Raw genomic sequence first — 18,876 nt, 5'->3', positions numbered from 1 at the left:
GAAATATAAGCACGCGAGATTGAGGTAATGCCTCGTTTGTTACATTGGGTGGCAGCCTTGTGCTGCAAGTTGGATTGTCTTCGTTCATCCATCCAGGTTTTGTTCATCCTTATTATCTTTATTTAGTAATAAGACAGGGTACACCCATTGACAAGAAACGCTCACATTCACACCTTAAAAAGTTAAACGTCAAAGTGACGAATTTCAGTCTGACCCGTTGTCAAACAGTCGTCGGTTAGATCGTTCATACAAGCGACTCCCAGCTTGAAACGACAAATTCCCAGGACGATCTGGGGTCGTGACACTTTGTGGTTATTGTCCGTCTACTGAGCATGTGCAGAAGACGTTTTTACCGTCAACTCGTTTGTTTTTTGGGGGTTTTTTTTGTCCAATTTGCACGACGACCAAAGTCGTAGCATTTTCCACAAGCTCCACCGGAGGTTTGTCTGCTGGAATGAAAACCCTCCGTCTGGGAGCGCCACCCCCCCCAGGAACCCCCCCCCCCCGGTCCTTTCTCTCATATCTGCTTATTATTGTTTCTATCTGTACAGGTGGAGGGGATGCGGGGTTATATAACGTACACAGCACGCATGCCGACGTCTGCTCGGGGTAACGTACGTGGCGGCATGTTGACGTTCTCAGCCGGTTCTTAAATCGTTATCCGACTGACGTGTAGCTTCGCCCTCGGGGGTGGTTGCAGCTCAGTCAATTTATGTTTTTTGAATTGACGGCGTTTTTTCACACGGCTGTCGCGTAAAATATCTCGCGCTCTGCGTGCGGCGCGACATGAAGAGTATGTAGACGAACACGCTCCTGTGTAGTTTGACTTCTGAACACCCGTCATGTCCCCTCTGTTAAAAAAACCATTGTGTGTGTGTTATATAACCTCCGTTTGGGGGGGGGGGTGGAGGTCTGTTCTCGGAATCGCTATAAGGTTACGTGCGTCTACGTTCCCCCTCAGTCGGAAATCTGTGACTAAATGTCCTCACTTAGGAGGTAATGAGCTGGATCAGTGCAGGCATGCACAGCCCTGGAGGAGAAATTCAGGAACGCCACCCAAACCTATCTACAAGCCCCACACCCTCCGCCTTATCTCTGAAATCATTTGCTTCTAGGACTCGGTAGCAGCCCCTCTCTGCAGATTTATGTGCTTTTCTTTGATCCCTCTACCCTTTTGAGCAGAAATAACATCTGGACCGCATCGTTGAAGGAGTGTTTGACGCTCTAAACCGGTATCATTATGCAAAATTCACTTTCTACTGGCTTTCCAACAGCTTACTACACCCTGCTTCCACAGTTTTAACTACGTCGACTTGAAGTTTCTCCTGTTTACCAGTGTATTCGGAAAACTATGGGTCCTAAGACGGAACCCTGTGGAACTCCCATGTTTTTAACTTTACTCTAAGCCAGGGGTGTCAACCTCATTTTAGTTGAGGGGCCACATCCACCCAAATCTGACCTCTGGAGGCCCAACAAGTCAAACATAACATATTAAACTGCAGATATGGACAAATGCAAAGTCTTTCCTTCTTTTGATTCTTTTGTAGCTGCAAGAATTTGCCAGTCTATTCTGAAATATACATATTAAACGGAAATCAGATATTATTATATTTGCAAAAAAAACCCTCAGTCGCCTGTATCTGGTATCGTATTCGGGATTAAAACAATTTGTCATCATCTGGAAATTGTTTTGAGTTTACGTGTCTAAAGTATCACTTCACATAAGTTGGATTCATTGTTTTATTGTGAAAGGCGTTGCGTCATGTGACCTCCACAGATGCATTAATGTCGGGGGTCAAATTCTGACCAAGGGCGGTTTTGAATGTCATTTTTGCTGATCTAGTGTTTTTTAGATCAGCATCTGTCAGTTTTCATATTTATACTTCACACACCAAAAATCACACACGGCGGGCTGTTGTCTTGTCAGTCATCAGTTCAGGAATGAGTGTTTGTTCCTCCAGGTCCTCTACAGTTATATAATACCTCAGCGACACTCCTCACATATACGTTGGTTTTCATTGGAAACTCGTGGAAAACCTGAAAATGCTCCGGTGATGATATACCACGAACGCAGCGGGTCACAATCGAGACTCCGTGCTCAATAAACGCAGCTCGTTTTTTGTTTTTTGTGCTTATTAAATGTATTTTATTTCCCCCCCCCCCCCCTCTCTCCTTTCGCACCATGAAAAGAGCGCTCTGTTTCGGGCCGGCTCCTTCCCATCAAGCTCCGCCCCGCACACGTACATCCTGTGCAAACAGAGGCGCTGCCCTCATCCTTTTCCATGATGCCGCTTCTTCTCCATCCAGCTCCCTCCACCTCATTCGACACTGGGCTCACACACACACACACACACACACACACACACACACACACACACACACACACACACACACACACACACACACACACACACACACACACACACACACACACACACACACACACACACACACACACACACACACACATAGAGCCCCCCTTGTGCTCCTAAGCAAACAGTAGCCCATGTCTAACCGCACTGCTTCCCCCCCTTTTTCGCCTTATACCTGGACTCTTGACGTCACATGCTGCCCCCCCCCCCCCCCCCCCCATAACTTGTTTAGTGGTTTTACCAGAAACTATTACGACACCCCACCACCCCACCCTAACACGCTCTTGTCATTCTCTTCACAGTCGACGAATTCAACTCCCAACAGTAGTGGAAAAGAAAACTCTCATTAAGTTTATTTTTTACGCCCTTTGTGTCACTGACCCTGACCCTAAAAACCCTTTTCCCCAAAATCCTCCGTCCAGCTTTCTATACAAGCTCACCTGAGACGAGGCCTTGTGGCAGCAGGTGGCAGTGTTGAGCTCAACACCTGAGTCGTATCTGTGCATAAAAAACCCCAGGAATGTTCCTCTTCCCAGACTGTCGGCGCCCCACGTGTTTGGTTGCGCCGGTCCTAATCTGCAGGTACTGTTTTCGTTCTGTTCAGAAATGTTCAGAATTTTATCAGGCGTTTTTTTCCGGGGGGGGGGAAGATTAGTTTGTGCGACTCGGTGCCAAGGTCATCATGCTCTTCCCAGCAAAAAAACACATGCTCCTTTTTTTTTTTTTTTTTTTTTTTAAAGATTAGCAGGGATGTGTAAGTTGTTGACGTTCTCGGATGTTTTTTTTCTTTTTCTTTCTTTCTCAGTTTTATCATTCACACACACACCTCTCATAAATCTTTACTGGCCCTTTACAGGCCGTTACAAGCTGTACACACATTCTACCCGGTCCTCAGGTTACCCCCCCCCCCCCCCCTCCACTGGGCTAATATTTACCCCCCCCCCCCACTCCCTGCTTCACTTTGTGTCGGGTGATTATTTTCACAACACTGAGGTGACGGTGTCGCCACATCGACTGTCATGAACACCTGCGACGTGTCAGAGGTCACCTTCCTCACCTGGCTCACCCCCCCCCCACCCCCCCACCCCCCCATCAGCCAGTTGATCCTCATATCAAACAGGACCGTGCACTTGAGCAACAGGCGCATACCTGACTTTGCAATTTTCGGCGCCCTTACGCTTGACTGACAGGTGTTTGGCCGCCCAAACGTGGCGAAACATGGGATGGATCGAGACTCTCCCTCTGCGGAGGAATGTAGGGAGGAGGAGTGCGGCGGGCGTCCAGGGCATGCTGTGACAACCTCCCACACCGATCCAAACGCTCTCTCTCTCTCTCTCTCTCTTCCTCCTCCTCTTCCTCCTCCTCTCTCGTCCAAAGTTGTGTTTGGCTTTCGTTTACGATCCCTCCTTCAGCTGTTTACTTCCCCCAGGTGCCCCTCACCTCAACCTCACGCCTCAGTTCTTATCTCTTTCACCTCGTCGTCGGTTCATTCAGCCTCATTCTTCCTGATATGATCCACGTGGCGTCCAGAGCGACAATAATAACGTTTCTGGGCCGTCTGATTTTCTCTGTAGCGGAAAGCTGATGTCGCAAAAAAAAGAATAAACAAATAAGCATGTGCTTATGTCTGGCTTCCTGTCTTTTTTTTTTTTTTTTTGAAGCCTTTTTCTACATTTTCCCTTATTGAAATCGCCTCAGAGCGATAAAATCCGACTTAACTTGACTCCTAATTGGATTAAGGACGCGGCACCAATTAGCCGTCCAGGTATGATCCCATAACTGTTTTCAGTTGAGGGGCCACATCAACCTAACCTGACCTCTGGAGGGCCCAACAAGTCAAACATCACATGTTAAACTGCAGATATGGACAAATGTCAAAGTCTTTCCTTCTTTTGATCCTTTTGTAACTGCAAGAATTTGCCAGTCTACTCTGAAATTTACATGTTAAAGGAAATCAGATATTATATTGGCCAAAAAAACACACACACAAAAAAACACTCACCTGTATCTGGATATCGTATTTATATTCAGGATTAAAAACAATTTGTCATCTGGAAAAATTTTTTGAGTTTACGTGTCTAGAGTGTCACTTCACATAAGTTGGACTCATTGTTTTATTGTGAAAGGCGTTGCGTCATGTGACCTCCACAGATTGCATTAATGTCGGGGAGTCAAATTCTGACTAAGGGCGGTTTTGAATGTCATTTTTGACAATCTAGTGGGTTTTTTTTTAGATCAGCCGAAATCTCGTCAGATCTCCGATACTTGACCTCTTTTTTTTAGTTCACTCTTTGTGCTGCTCCTCGTGTCTCCTTTTTGTTCAGCGCAGCGAGCGGCAACACGTCCCTACACGCAGCCCTTCCCCGACAGGAATGCAGAGCAAAAGGGGGGGGGGGTGAAAATGAGGAAGCGAGCGCAGAAAGTGAGAAACGTGTGGTGAAGGACGAGAAAATCACGACACACAGGGCTGCCAGAAATTGGTTGGATTTGACTTTAAACCTCTTTTTTTGGGGGGGGGGGTTACTTTTTAATATACGTGCTGCAGCGTACTTCGTGTCGGCGGTTGCGTCGCCACGCTAATGAAAGAGTTGGCTTTCCGCGCCGTGCAGATGTCGGCGTGACGGAGGGAGGCGTCAGTGTTTTATAGAGAAATGAAAGGATCCATGAAGTCTGCAGGAGCTGTGACGCTTCTGCAACTTTAGCAAGTTTGAAGCCGTCTATTCATGCACTGATTTATTTTTTTCTTCCCCCACAGGCTTGTTAACACTACAGTATTTATCAAAGGTTATTTTTGTACCATCCTTTTTTTTTCTCTCCATTTTTAGGCGATGACTTTTTCTATTTTTTTGTCATATTTACTCCGTTTTTGTCGACTTTAGGAATTCGATAACACAACCAAGGTCGCTGGGTTCAACGTTCTGGCCCCGCTGACCTTTCATCTGGGCCTATAGAGAGAGAGAGAGAAAAAAAACTCCAAAGACCTTCAGTCTGCTGTGTTTTCACTGACTAAGACCTTCCCTAAACACACTGCACACTCCCACACTCCCAGAATGCATTGCCAACAGGTCGGGTCTGCTTTGATTTGTATTTCTTCATTTTTGGGGGGTCTGTACGCGGGTTGGCTGCCTGACCCCCGTCGGTCATCTGGATTGGGGGTGGGGGGGGGGGGGGGGGGTGACTCATGTGCCGCTGGCCTGAAATCAGTGTTTTCTTTGCCTTAAACGTTGTGGAATGTCCACCGACTTTCAGACTCAACCTGTTGGTCCGGCCGTCCATCTCTCAGCGCCGAGTCCAGACACATTTTTCTTTTTTCTTTTTTTTGGCCCCAAATGTTCACCTCCTCCAACAAATTCCTGCCGTTTTTTTTTTTTTGCCAAAACTGTATCGACGCAAACTTCCTTGTTCTCGACGCGTCGAAGTGACGAGTCACTGAACTTGGCAGCGACTCGTGACGGATGACGTCAATGTCGACGGCGAGTTGGTGACTGGTGTTACTTCTCACCGGACCGGATCACTTATTGCTCCACTTATCTCACTTCTTTTCATTCCTTTCCTTTTTTTCTTTTTTTTTTTTGAATCAAAAAAGGGAAGTTAAACGGATTTATGATCGTCGATGCCCTTTAAGGTCAGGGTTGTTGTTAACGCATGCCGTTCTTTCTAAATCACTATTTTATCTGTATCTCAGTGGGTGTTGGCTTTGGATGCGGTTTACATATTTGAGATCCAACGCGATATTGTAAAATAAAGAATTTCCTCCAGAGCATCTTATGCAACGTTTGCTTTTCTATTTTAATTGTCGCCCTAAGCGAGTCACGCCCACAGAGAACGGAGTGTCTCGAGGGGGGAACCTGGTCATACCCTCGAGTAGGGACTCTCTGAACAGCTGAGGCCTTGCCAGCACCGGTCATACGCTTCTGAAAGGGGGGGGGGAACATCTGGTTTTGGTGAGAGAAAAAAATGCGTGATGCTGTGTCTTTGTCTGCTGGTTGGAAGGAAAATGAGGTCTGACGTCAGCGGGGAAAAGGAAAAGGGTATAAAAAAAAAAATCAAACAGCGCTCCGTGTGCCAGACAAAGGAATGCAGCCGTTGTTTTCCGTGAACGTCAGACGCCGCACGAGGAAAAGGTCCGCTCAGTGGCTTCGCCTCTTTTGGCCTCCACCTCCTCGCTTAACCAGACAAACCGCCGTGCAGGTGACTTTCTTTTTTTAAGGTTAAACACCACCTGCTCTCTAATATTCACGCTTGAAACACTCGAACACTTTTGTCCATGTAAATGTAGCCACAACTTCCAGAAGCCCCCCCCCCCCCCCCACCCCCCAAGCTCCGCTGATCTTGAATGGATGTTTTCTATTTCCAGTGACCGCACGGATCCAATAGTTAGGAGAGCAAATTAATGGAAAGTTCCCTGAGCACGGGGTTTCCATTACAGCCACGCTCTTGTTTCCTCAGGCGTACATGTCGCCGCCGTCACAGCGGCTCAAGACTGTAGCTGAACACACGATCCTGCGTTTTGAGGATTTTTTTGATCCCCCCCCCTTCTATTTTGCCGTCACTGATTCCTAAAAGCTTCACTCCTATCATTTGGTTTCAAATGAGTCACATTTCCGAAGCACCTGGACTATCTGAAGTGGAGATCGAGTGCGTCAGAGACGAACAAACGTACATTCCCGCGAAGTAAACACGCCGCTGATGTCAGCGAAGGGACGAGGCTCAGGAGCCTGTAGGTGATCGGACTGCAGATCTGCGTTGACGGAGGTTTCCTGCTAATTTCTATCCTCCTCCGACGTTTGACGACGAGCCTCGGTGACACACATTAACCCCCCCTCCTCCCCTCCTCCCCTCCCACCATGTGGTGCTGTGAAAACATCTGAATAGTTTGTGCATGAGAGTTAAAACGTCAGACCAAGCGCCCCCCGGATAGCGAAACACACGAGACCTGGATCATCTCTGGAAGTTAAAATTTGTCGGTGACGGCAAAGCAAAAGAAAAAGCGGAAACAGAAGTTAAACATCTGCCCAATCACGAAAAAAAAAACCCACTTTAACGTGTCTTTTTACATAAGTGTAGTGCAAAATAAGTAGGATGTGATAAGTTATTTTAAAACTCTTCTTCTAGTCCGACACAAAATCCTACAAACGTGTGAATGTGGTTGGTTTTCTGTCTCTCTTTTCCACTTTTTTCCGCAGAAGCGTTGATTTCTGGGTTGGATATAGAAGTATGGAGGGTAGATAAGTTGATTTTGCGCGTCCGGTAACCATAGCAACAACGTGCCGCGACTCCCAGGCCTTAGGTCTTCTCCCGGGACTTGATGGTTTTTATAGGTGAGCGTTGCCGTAGTAACGATCCAGCTTCCTCGTCCACGTATGTCGTTGCTGTTTATACGACGCGAACTCTCTGCGCACGTGTGGCGCGTCGTTACCAAAACAAACGGCATTTTCGACCTTTCCGGCCGTTTCCGTGTGAACGGCGCTCGACGCAAGGCCCAAACTTTTCTGACCTGGAAATGCAAAAATGTACTTCGAGCACACCGAGATGTAGAGAGACGTGTACACATAGGAAAAATAGTAGACCTGTTTGTTTTTTTTGTTTTTTGTACCTTTACAACACAGTCTTGCTTTGTACAATAGAGCTTTATAACGGTGCCACAGAAACGCCCCCACATCTGGCTGTGTGTGCTTTTACTCATGTATTTGTACACACACACACACACACACTGTATGTTCCTCCACCCCTTTTTTTTTTTTTTTTTTTATTCTTTATGACCAAGGCCAGGCGGGCTGATGCTATAAATAGCACCGGGGGAACAGTCAGTGCCCAATTCTGCTCTCACTTTCCCCTCTATTCGCTCAGCGCCGCCCTTTCTGCCCCCCCACCCCCCCACCAACCACCACCACCCCTCCACCTCCTGTGTTTTTTTTCCCCCAGCAGCTCGTTTTTCTTGTTTGTTTGTTTTTTTTTTAATCTTTGAAAACTGCAACATCAACGTCGCACATTTTGCACAATGCCACAAGTCTATTTTATTTATTTCGTTTATTTTTCGGGGGGAACAATCTTAAAGAGAAGATGCTTCGTGCCACATTTCAGCCGGAGCTGGTTTCCATCTGCAGTGGCCGAGTCAGACGAGACGAGGGAGGAGGAACGTGTGAAGACGGAATAAAGAGGGGATGTTTGTCGAGAGGCAATAATTAGAGGGCAGGACGACGATCAGGGAACGACGATCAGGGAACAGTCGTTCAGGGAACAGTCCAAAGTAGCACACTTCTTGCTTCCTCTTGTTCATTTTGAGTTTTTTTTGTTGTTGTGTACAGTTTAATTTTAATTTATATTGTACTTCAATTCTCCAAACTATTTCAGGGTCGTTTTTTTGTTTTGTTTTTTTGTGGCAGAAAACCTTTCCACAACTTTTACAAAAGCGCCGTTTGCCTGTGAAACAGGCTCCGGCGGTCGTGTTTAAACATGCCCGTCTTGCTGCTCGCCTGTCGTAACTGCACTGCAGGAGAAGTTCAGCAACAACAGCAGGAATGTGGCCTCGCAGTCCCTACGTTTGCGTGGCACCGGGAGAAGAGTCGCACCCTGATGACACAATCCTACCTGTTGTTGGGTTTTTTTTTTTTTTTGGCTTGGATCATTTTTACGAGACAGTTTTATTGCCAATTTAATGGCCCTTTGCTATTTATCCATCTAATAACATTGACTTCCACATGTTTATCAAGCGATAATGACAATCAGTCACGTTTTGTTGTTTGTTTTTGTTTTAACTTAAACTTCTTAATATGACACTACAGGATACGCTATCTGTGACAACAGGCTGGTTAAACGTTAGATTGAAACCACACTTTATTTTTTAACTTATTTCAAAATTTGATTCCATAGATCAGAGGTGCCGAACATAAAGCCTGTGGGTCAAAACCAGCGAGAGACGAGCTCCAGTCCACCGAACCAGCAAGGAAATGGCAGAAATGTCAAAGAAAACATTGATTTATTAAAAAAAAAAAATATATATATATAAAGCGTAAAGCAGGCGTCATTACAAACGCAACCGACGGCGCCCACGAGTGGCCCAACATGAAAACTACATTGTTTTCAAGCAGTTTACATGTAAACCGGCATCGTTTTTTTTGTCTTTTTTTAAATGGCTGCGTAAACGCCGAACTTCTCCGGAGCGACGACAATAAAATGCCGCGTTGTCGTGTAAGAAAGCTTCCTCGTCGCTATCAGAACTCGCTTTATGAAGAGATTGTACTCATTTTCTGTAGTAATGATTTGTTTTTGCGGAAATATATATCATATGTATACTCTACGTCACAACAAAGAACTTTTAATGTTTACATTTAAAGGTTGTTATAGCACTAGTTTACATAATAGTATGTTTCCTTGAATGAAAATTGTGTTTTGACGTCACACAAATAGCATTTTATGTCCTTTTTTATGTCAGTTTGATGAGGCACTATGATGTGGAAATCTTTCACAATGACTTTGCCCGGATGTTACTGTAACTTCTTCAGTAATTTGACTAATTTATTAGTATTTCCGGTGTTTGCCTCCGGGTCCTGCTTGCGCAAACCTGTAATATTACAAGCGTATAAAATGTAGCAACACGTTAGTTTCATTGTTATTCGCTCGACCACCTGTTGCCACATTGTAACTCCAGTGGAGGAGAGAGAGAGAGAGAGGAAGAACAGGACAGCCCACGGCACGTCCACATGGACAGCCTGACGTCACAAAGGACCGCCCACCGGCGCCTCTGATTGGACGGCGCCGAGCAGCGGGGCGGGACTTCGCGTAAAGTTTTCTCTTTCTCCTGTACAGTGAGTCAGAACCTCCTCACAGACGGAGCCGTGGCGTCTTTTCCTCACTTTGCCTCCTGAAGAGGAGACGAACCCCCCCTCCCCATCTCACCCCCGGACGAAAGCTCCCCCCCTCATGTTTTAAAGCTATGGTCGGAGATTATAGCTCCTTTTCTGGAGATAAGACGGATATGCACTCTCAGAGAAACTCCAAAAACGGATTAAGTTGCAAAATGGTGCTCCAGGCGGTCGGGAAAGTACTGAGGTAACAAAAAAAACAACAACTTTGACTTATTACTACGTTATAACTGCGGATGAGTTCACGGTGCACGCGGGGTTTTGTTTTTTTTCCAGAAAAATACTTCCGTCAGAAGTATTGAAAGTGAATATTGGAACTTTTACGCGCTCGCGGATGAACGTCGCTCCTGTTTTACGCACGCGCTTACGCACGCCAAATCCCAGCGTTATTCCAGTGATGTCCCAACTACTGCATTGGCAGAGACCTAAAATATGACATTCTGTTTTTTAGTGTCGTATAACTCGTGTTTTAAATGTGATTAATGTGCTTATTTAGATGCTTAGAACTCCAGTAATTCCAGAAGTGCAGGGGTCTCTTCTTTTGATTCCGGGGTCACAGCGCATTACCAGCTGGGGGGGGGGGGGGGCAGTGTAGCCTGGAAGCTTCATTCCTCCTGCGGATCGCACTTTAACAAGACTCAACAGGAGCAGGAGAAACGTGACACTGCCTCCTCATCTGGCCCCATAAATTATATAGGACACCTGTAAGCTGGGGAAGTATTTGCTGCTAAAAAGTGGGTAGTAATTTGTTGCTCCTTTTTTTGTAATTGCACCACATCAGCACAGCTTATATCCCCCTCCCTTTTATTTAGAATAATGTCATATTAAAATGACATTCTTCTGATTGAACTTTTGTTTGATCGCTGACCTACAATGCCACTTTTTTTTTTTTTTTGCTCCCTGTATTTACAAAGAACTTGACCTCGATTTACCGTGCAAATGCATTTCTTTCATTGCCATCTAAGGGTCACAATGTTGTCAGGGCAGACATAATTCTTCAAGAATGCATGACCCAAATAAGGAACAGTGTGTTTGTTGGCCTCTCGGAGTGACACGCACATGATTGATCCCTGTGGAAAAAAAAACCCAACATGTATGTGGGTACTCGGTTATCATTTGTGCTTTTAAGAAGACACCCAGTCGTCGTGAGCTCGTCCCCTGGAGGGACGCGACGCCTTGTTAGCGCCGCTTGTGATGTGAGCTTACCTTTTCAAGTGTGGGGGACAGAGGTGTATTTTTCCACACAGCAGCCTGAGGGGCAGATGCCTTACATCGCTTTTTTGTGAAGAGTGATGGCGAGTAAGACTTCCAGATCTCTCAGCAGACTTCAAACAGGATGTAAATGGCTGCAACGCGGCACTTTTTTTGTTGTTTTGTCTTTTGTACCGTAGGTGGTCGTGTCGGGACGAGTCGAGACGAGTTCCACTGCGCCTCTTTTTTCTGACGAGCTCAGAATCAGCTGGGTCGCCAATGAAAGCGCCGTTAATGTGCGTTTGCCTGCGAGGGACAAAAGGGGCTTTTGGGTTCAAACTTCATCAAAGTTAACAAGGAGGCATAGTTTTGGGGGTTTTATATGAGTGGGGCTTGGCGGCGTTGTGGAGCTTCACCTTTAACCTGTTCCCTCCTCCTCCTCCTCCTCCTCCTCGGATGCCCTCGGCCTGGAAGCAGGAATGAGTACGACGCCGACGAAGACGGCTGCACATGCTCCAGGCGCCACGGTTTTAAAAGTGTAATCCGCCGTGTGATCTTCGCCGTGCTCCTCAACGACATCTTTTAAACGCCCCGCCGCTCTTTGTCTCCCGTTCTGCTTCTGATTGGATCGATCGGAGTGCAGAGGAATGTCATTCTGCTCTCCCGTCATGGTATCTTGTGTGTCGTCCACCGCTTATCGCGCCGCATCAGTGTGACGACCAACCTTCTGTCGGCAAAGGTCACGTTTGCTAAGTGCTTAGCCGGTAGCTCGCCTTATCTCGTCACACACAAACCCCCCCCCCCTCCTCCTTCCTGTCACACGTGTGTGTTGTCATGTTGATGAGCCCCCGTCGTGCCGCCGGTGGGGGGGCTCTTTGATATTCTACAGCCGCTGAATGGGCTTTAGCACAGGATGAGAAGAGGAAGAGGAGGGGTGGGGGGGCTGCGGGGGTGGGCGGGACCGTGCTCAGCGGGGGGTCTGTTGTTGAATCGCCTCCTTGGCGTGCGTGTGCACACGTTAAGGCTTTGCACTAACGCCACTATCCTCATTCCCAACGCTCCCTTTCTCCAGATGAGGCGGCGGCAGGCTGTTATCTCTCAATCCCCCCCCCCCCCACTCCCTCCCACCTCCTCCCCTCCCCCGGAGCTGAGACCGGTGAGCAGTTCTGAACATGCACAGAAGCTCCGGAGTTATTTAAGCCTGCAGACTCGAGCAGCGCTCGTCTGAACCCCGCGGCTTTAGTCCGTCCTCAACTCTCGTCTCCTTTTAGCCCCGTAATGGCTGCTGTGGTTTAACTCTGAGCTCAAAGCTGCCGGCTTTGTGGTTTTTCGGGGAAAAAAGAGTCTCCGAGCCTGTTCAAGTTTGATTCCTGAAATAGATCAGCAGGCTCGAGGCAGGGAAAATGCCTCTTTTTTTATTAAATAGAAGTGATCTTGTTGATGTTTTGCCTACTTTTTTTAACACTCACTCGTGTGAATCCCACAGTCGGTTGACTAAAGAATGGCTAATGTCATTAAACTGGATTGTTTTGGAGGTCAGAATGTGAATCCTGCCTGACATATTTGTCGTCTGTGCTGCTTGTGCTGCATTAACTGCATCCATATGCCCACGGCAAGATCCCCCCCCCCCCCCCCACCCCACTGCAAATCCGGAGCACCAATTCAAACAAGTGTTGTGCAATATGCGGCTCTGCAGGAGCTGCAGGCTTCAGGGGCAAAGTCGTTCCACGGAAGTTTTTTTTTGTTTGTTTTTTTTGTGCGAGTCGTGTTCACGTTTTAAACTTCATGCAACTTTATCACAAATTGTTGCAATAACCAATTATGGAAGCAACATTCAGAGAATTTGTGTCCAGGAAGGGGAAAATAAAAAAAGGGGGGGGGGGGGTTAGCTATTTAGTCGCTAATTGTGGTATTTTGGAGAGAGCGGCTAATTCTCTCTGGCACAACTTGGTAATGTGGCTCCTTGTGATTCCAAGATTAATTGAAAGCAGGTTCTCGGGGGGGGGGGGGGGGGGAGGGAGGGGGGGGGGCTGTCAGGAGGGCCGCTCCTCTTCTCCTCCTTATATAAAGCTCATTTAGAACCCGGGGTTGTTCAGCGCTCACTTGGCCCGCGGTCAACCTAACGTACAGCGGCTAATATTTGCACCAGCGCGAAAGCCAAAGGGATAGTGTGTGTGTGTGTGTTGGGTGTGTGTGTGTGTGTGTTTGAACATTCTTGTGTGGGACGCACACGTGCTTACGCAAACAGAGCCTCTCAGACCAGACAGAACTTGCTTCTTCTGGATTTTCTCGTGGTGGAATCGGGACACGTGACCCAGCTGTCGTTGACCAGCTGGGTTTGGAAAGGGAAAGGGGCTGCAGAGTGTGTGTGTGTGTGTGTGTGTGTGTGTGTGCTGAAGGCACAGGTGTGTGAGTTGTAATGTTGTGCGAGTGGGGGGTAAAGGGTAGTTAAGTAGTTCCGGTGAGGGGGGCTGTTAGGAAAGTGAAAGGGTCCAGTGGCTAACAGATGGAGTTGGACAGCTGGTCAGTCGCTCCACACTGACCTCACTGTCACACTCAGACCTGATGAACCCAAACAGACTTTTCCTTTCCCCCTCCATGTCCTCCACCTCTAATTAAAATGTCCAAATACGTCCGGATTTATAGTTTGTAGTTTGCCATGTTTTGCCGATTATGATTAAAAAAAACCAAAAAAAACCATGAGAGCGTTTCCTCTCGGTGCCAGGCAGACTGCCCCCCCCCACCCTCCACCCTCCACCCTCCACCCCCCGGCCGGAGACCCTGACGTTCAGCCTGTCCTGATCTGGCGAGGGAGAAAGAGGCAACTTTGCTGCCTTTTATGGCAAAAGTCTGGCCTCGGTGAGCTTCACCAAGAACAGAACCGAGTTGTGCGGCGCGTTGCAGAGGAGACGGATTACGTACGAAACGAAGGGAGGAGGAGGAGGAGGAGGAGCGCTGGACGCTTTCTTTCTCCTAAAATAAACTAATGGCTGCAGAGTTTCACCTCAACCGAGAGGTGGAGGAGGAGGAGGAGGTGCTTTTTTCTTCTTTCTTTTTAATGGAAAATGATGCAATTACAGAGCGAGGGCAGGAAATAGCTGACTGTTAGCTTAGCACTAAGTCTTTGAAAAGTTGTGTGGCATGACAGTATCTATAGATGAAGCCTTTTGTGTGTGTGTGTGTGTGTGTGTGTGTTTTCCGCTCACATGACGGAACATGTCGCCTGCTGCTCCAGACCACAAAGACCACATGAATCTGTCTGTGGCTCGCCAGCGTGGGGGGTTCGAGAGGAAGCAGACGGGAGATAAGGAGAAAAGGAACGCTGTTATTAAAGCGAAGACATGAAAAGAATTGTTTTTAAACGCGCGGGGGAAAGAAGGAGCGGTCGTTAAAATGCGAGTCAAAGCAAAAGGTTCGTAGATAAGAGGCGCCGGTCGGCGACTTGTCGCGTCTTGAGAGTCTTGTTTGCACGGAAACGCAACTTTTTGAAAGCCCCATAGAGATATTAGGAACTGCCGCTACTGCTTATACGTTGTAATAAGTAGTTGTTCTGCACATGCTCAGTACGATGGGCAATGACATACTTGGTCGTCGGTATGTGTTACTCCCATTGTTGAGGTTTCTGAAGCGAAAATCTCGTTTTCGCTCGAAACGTCGTCGTATAAACGGGATCTATAAACGCAAAAGGTTTGCGCTGGATGGAAAGCGATGCGTACGAGGCTCCCCGTGAAGGAGATACACGAGAGAACGAGGTGAAACGGGGTGAAAACAGAAAGTGGCCCGGTCATTAATAATTAGCCGGTTTTAGACGTTAGCCGTTTGGGAAAGAAGGCGATCGTCTCGATCAATCATTTACCTCGGCGAATGTCGTCACCCTCCTCCCCTCGCCCTTTTTACCTCGGCAGATTACAGCCTAAAGTGTTTCCTCCCCGGCAGATAAATAAGACGGCCATCGTGACCCAGCAGGTGAAGCGTCTTAAATATTTACAGAGTTAAAAAAGCTGCGGGCTCTTGGGACGAGATCTGCGTGTTGACATGCCTTCCCTTGTTTGCAGAGGAGGAAGGGGGAATTAAAACTGTGGGGGGGGAGGAGAGAGAGGGGTGGGGGGGGGGTTGATCACAGCGCTCTGGTGCCTCACGGTCCTGTCATGTTTAGAAAGTGTTTATTAGTTCCCATGGTTATCAGCTGGACCCGTGCGGCTCCATCCATCACGGCGCCTCATTCCTTTTCTTCCCCTCGAGCTTCTTTCTCGCCGTCATTTTCTTGACGTCTTGAATTAGATTTCCGACCGTAACCCGACGGGAGGTTTTGGCCGTCGGACGCCGTTGACGGCAGCTTCGTTTCCATCCAGGAGCCGGATGGGGAGGGGAGGGGAGGGGAGGGGGGATCGGAGAGCCAAGAACCACGAGGCCGGGTCGTGGTGTTTGGACAGAGGGTGTGGGGGGGGGGGGGGGGGGGAGAGGGAGGACCGGGGCCGGAAATGAGTTTTAGCAACAACAACAAAAAAAAAGCGCAATAAACGAAGGGCGCAAAGTGAAACTCCCTTGTCCTGAAACGAACTCCGAAGAACCGGAGCGGAATAAAGATGCCTGGGAGTTTAACGAAAATAAAAACTGGGAGCAGAATACAAACAGTCGTGTCCAAAATGAACATTCATCACGGGTCAGTTTTGTTTTTTGTTATGTTTTTTTTTTTTTTTTTATTCAGCTCTTTGACTTTATTTTTTGTCAATGAATGAATTAAAAAAATTTTTTTTTCCCAAATCAATAATTTTTTTCACTATTTCACATTACAAACGCCACAAAGTGAACACGTACAGAACACAAGAGAAAAAAGTCATTGGAGCAGTAGCAAAAAAAACATAATTACTTTGACTTTTGACTGTCAGTATCAGTGCTCCCAGTGGGGGGGGGTGGAGGTGGGGGGGTGGGGGTTAAAGAACTGGAAGTGCAGGAAGAGTGCGACATGACATCCCCGCGCTAAATCTAGCGGTGGAAGTACAGGAGGCGCCGGGGCCGGCCGTCTGGGCGGAGGAGGCTGCAGACTTCACATGGGGTCGGGGGGGGTCAGGGGGGTGGGGGGGGGGGTCGGGGGCTCCGGGTCAGGTGCGGATCAACTGAGGCGTCTTTGTTCGGCCCCCGTTGGGGGGGAGCGTCTGGTCGACGTTTGTAACCAGACAACACCGTCCTCGTTCCCTCGGTGGAATTTTGAATTTTACCGCAGATTCAAAATCTGGCTGTTTTCATATCTGGGGGGAAAAAAAGTGAATTAAGCTCTCCTCTTCGCCTCTTGTGTTCGCAGGAAGTCCAAGACGAAGCCGAATGGAAAGAAGCCTCCGGCGGAAGAGAAGAAGCAGTACCTGGAGCCGGAGTTCACCAAGATCCGCGTGGTGGACTTTGACCTGAAGGAGCTGGTGGTGCTGCCCAGAGAGATCGACCTCAACGAATGGCTCGCCAGCAACAGTGAGTAACCCCCCCTCCCCCGATTGATCGATCCAGAGGGGATCTTTATTTTTTTTTCCCCCGTCTCCTTGACATTGTTTTGGTTCCGTATCCAAGCGAGCCTGGTGTTTGCAAGGCGGATTTAAGAAAAAAAGACAAAGAAAGAACGAAAGGGGGGAAAAAAGCTTCTTTGGTTTTTATTTTAGACCCGATAGATCAAACGTGGTTACGCAACAACATACGGGACGTGTTTTTCAACTTGAGGCAACGCAGATGGGCTTGTATACAGCCACTATTTTTTATTTTCTTTTTTTTGTCGGGGCAAAGTGGAACAAAGTGTGACGAGATCTTCATTAGGTCGGTCAATAATTAATGGAGTTTTTCAGCCTTTCATTTAGAAGACATCTTGTTTGGCGGTACAGATAAAAGACACCCGGATCGGAGCCTCATTCCCTCCTCCTTGTTTGAATTTTGCAAACTTCCGTCATAGATTTTACTAAAAGTAAAACCGAAAAAGACACATTAAAAGATTTCACCCTGTCTTCACCTCCACTTTGATCGTTTCTTCATCAGATTGACAAAAACTTGTTTTTTGTTTTTTTTATTTACTTTCCACTTTAGTCACAGACGGCACGGCACGATAGGAATCTCACCTGACCCAAAAAACAACATCTCTCACCTTCATACTTCACGCTTCCCACCCTAAAAATAAACATTTTTATCTGCTCGACGTCAATTTTCTCGTTTGGCTGTGGAAAAACCCGTTTCTCTTCTGCAGCAGCTTGGATGACAAACCTTCCGCCGCTTCTTATTTCTCTGTTGTTTTATTCTCCTGAAGTCCGTTGACCCGCCGGTTGTTTGCCCACGAGTCCCGTGATGCGGGTGACATGTAACACGAGTCTGTCTTCTTTCTTTTTTAATTTCCAGCGACGACATTCTTCAATCTCATCAACCTGCAGTACAGCACCATCTCGGAGTTCTGCACTGGGGACACCTGTCAAGCCATGACGGCCTGCAACACGTAAGACACCCCCCTGGTTTATTCATCGTCCCGAAGCACCACTGGTTTATTCATCCAGAAATCCAACATCCCGTTGGTTAATTCATCCTGTTAAGACACGGTCCTGTTAAGACACGGTCCTGTTAGGAGACGGTCCCGTTAAGAGACGGTCCCGTTAAGAGATGGTCCTGTTCGAGACTGTTCTGTTAGAGACGGTCCTGTTCGAGACGGTTCTGTTAGAGACGTCCCGTTAATGGATGGTCCCGTTAAGGGACGGTCCTGTTCGAGACGGTCCTGTTTAGAGACGGTTCTGTTAGAGACGGTTCTGTTTAGAGACGGTCCTGTTAAGAGACGGTCCCGTTAAGAGACGGTCCCATTAAGAGACGGTCCTGTTAGAGACGGTCCTGTTAGAGACGGTCCTGTTAGAGACAGTCCTGTTAGAGACGGTTCTGTTAGAGACGGTTCTGTTAGAGACGGTTCTGTTAGAGACGGTTCTGTTAGAGACGGTCCTGTTAGAGACGGTTCTGTTAGAGACGTCCTGTTAAGGGACGGTCCCGTTAAGACACGGTCCCATTAAGAGACGGTCCCGTTCGAGACGGTCCTGTTCGAGACGGTCCTGTTAAGGGACGGTCCCGTTAAGACACGGTCCTGTTCGAGACGGTCCTGTTAAGAGACGGTCCCGTTAAGACACGGTCCTGTTCGACACTGCCCTGTTAGATGGTTCTGTTAGGAGACGGTCAGTCCTGTTTAGAGACGGTCCTGTTAAGAGACGTTCCTGTTGGAGACAGACGCTGGTCCTACGTGGCTGAAACATGATCGCGGTCGTTTGCGCTGCAAACATGCAAACGGAGTCACAAACCCGGTAAAGTTTCAAACGGAGCCAACAAAACGGCCGACGGTCGTAATTGTGCCGCCGCACGACGGAGGAATTCCCGCTTCTGTTTGGATTCACATTTTATTGGACCTTTGGCAGCTTCTCAAGTCGTCTGTGTGAATTACTGGCTGT

General features: G+C 47.7%; 1 protein-coding gene across 4 annotated transcripts in view; it reads left to right on the top strand.

Annotated features, from left to right (window-relative positions):
• mob2a (MOB kinase activator 2a) overlaps positions 1-18,876 on the top strand; it is a 57,181-nt gene that overhangs the window by 32,667 nt on the left and 5,638 nt on the right. For 3 of the 4 annotated variants that reach the window (XM_080505015.1, XM_080505014.1, XM_080505013.1), the window contains exons 2-3: positions 16,731-16,891; positions 17,798-17,891. In XM_080505015.1, the coding sequence (XP_080361141.1) occupies positions 16,731-16,891; positions 17,798-17,891 (255 nt within the window). Of the gene's footprint in view, positions 1-10,267; positions 10,425-16,730; positions 16,892-17,797; positions 17,892-18,876 lie in introns of those variants that run through there. The other variant, XM_080505012.1, reaches the window with a different exon arrangement.

This window comes from Blennius ocellaris, assembly GCF_963422515.1.
Source record: "Blennius ocellaris genome assembly, chromosome: 11".
Lineage (NCBI taxonomy): Eukaryota > Metazoa > Chordata > Actinopteri > Blenniiformes > Blenniidae > Blennius > Blennius ocellaris.
The sequence above is the reverse complement of the archived record's forward strand: the minus strand, read 5'-3'. Positions and strand labels throughout refer to the sequence as shown.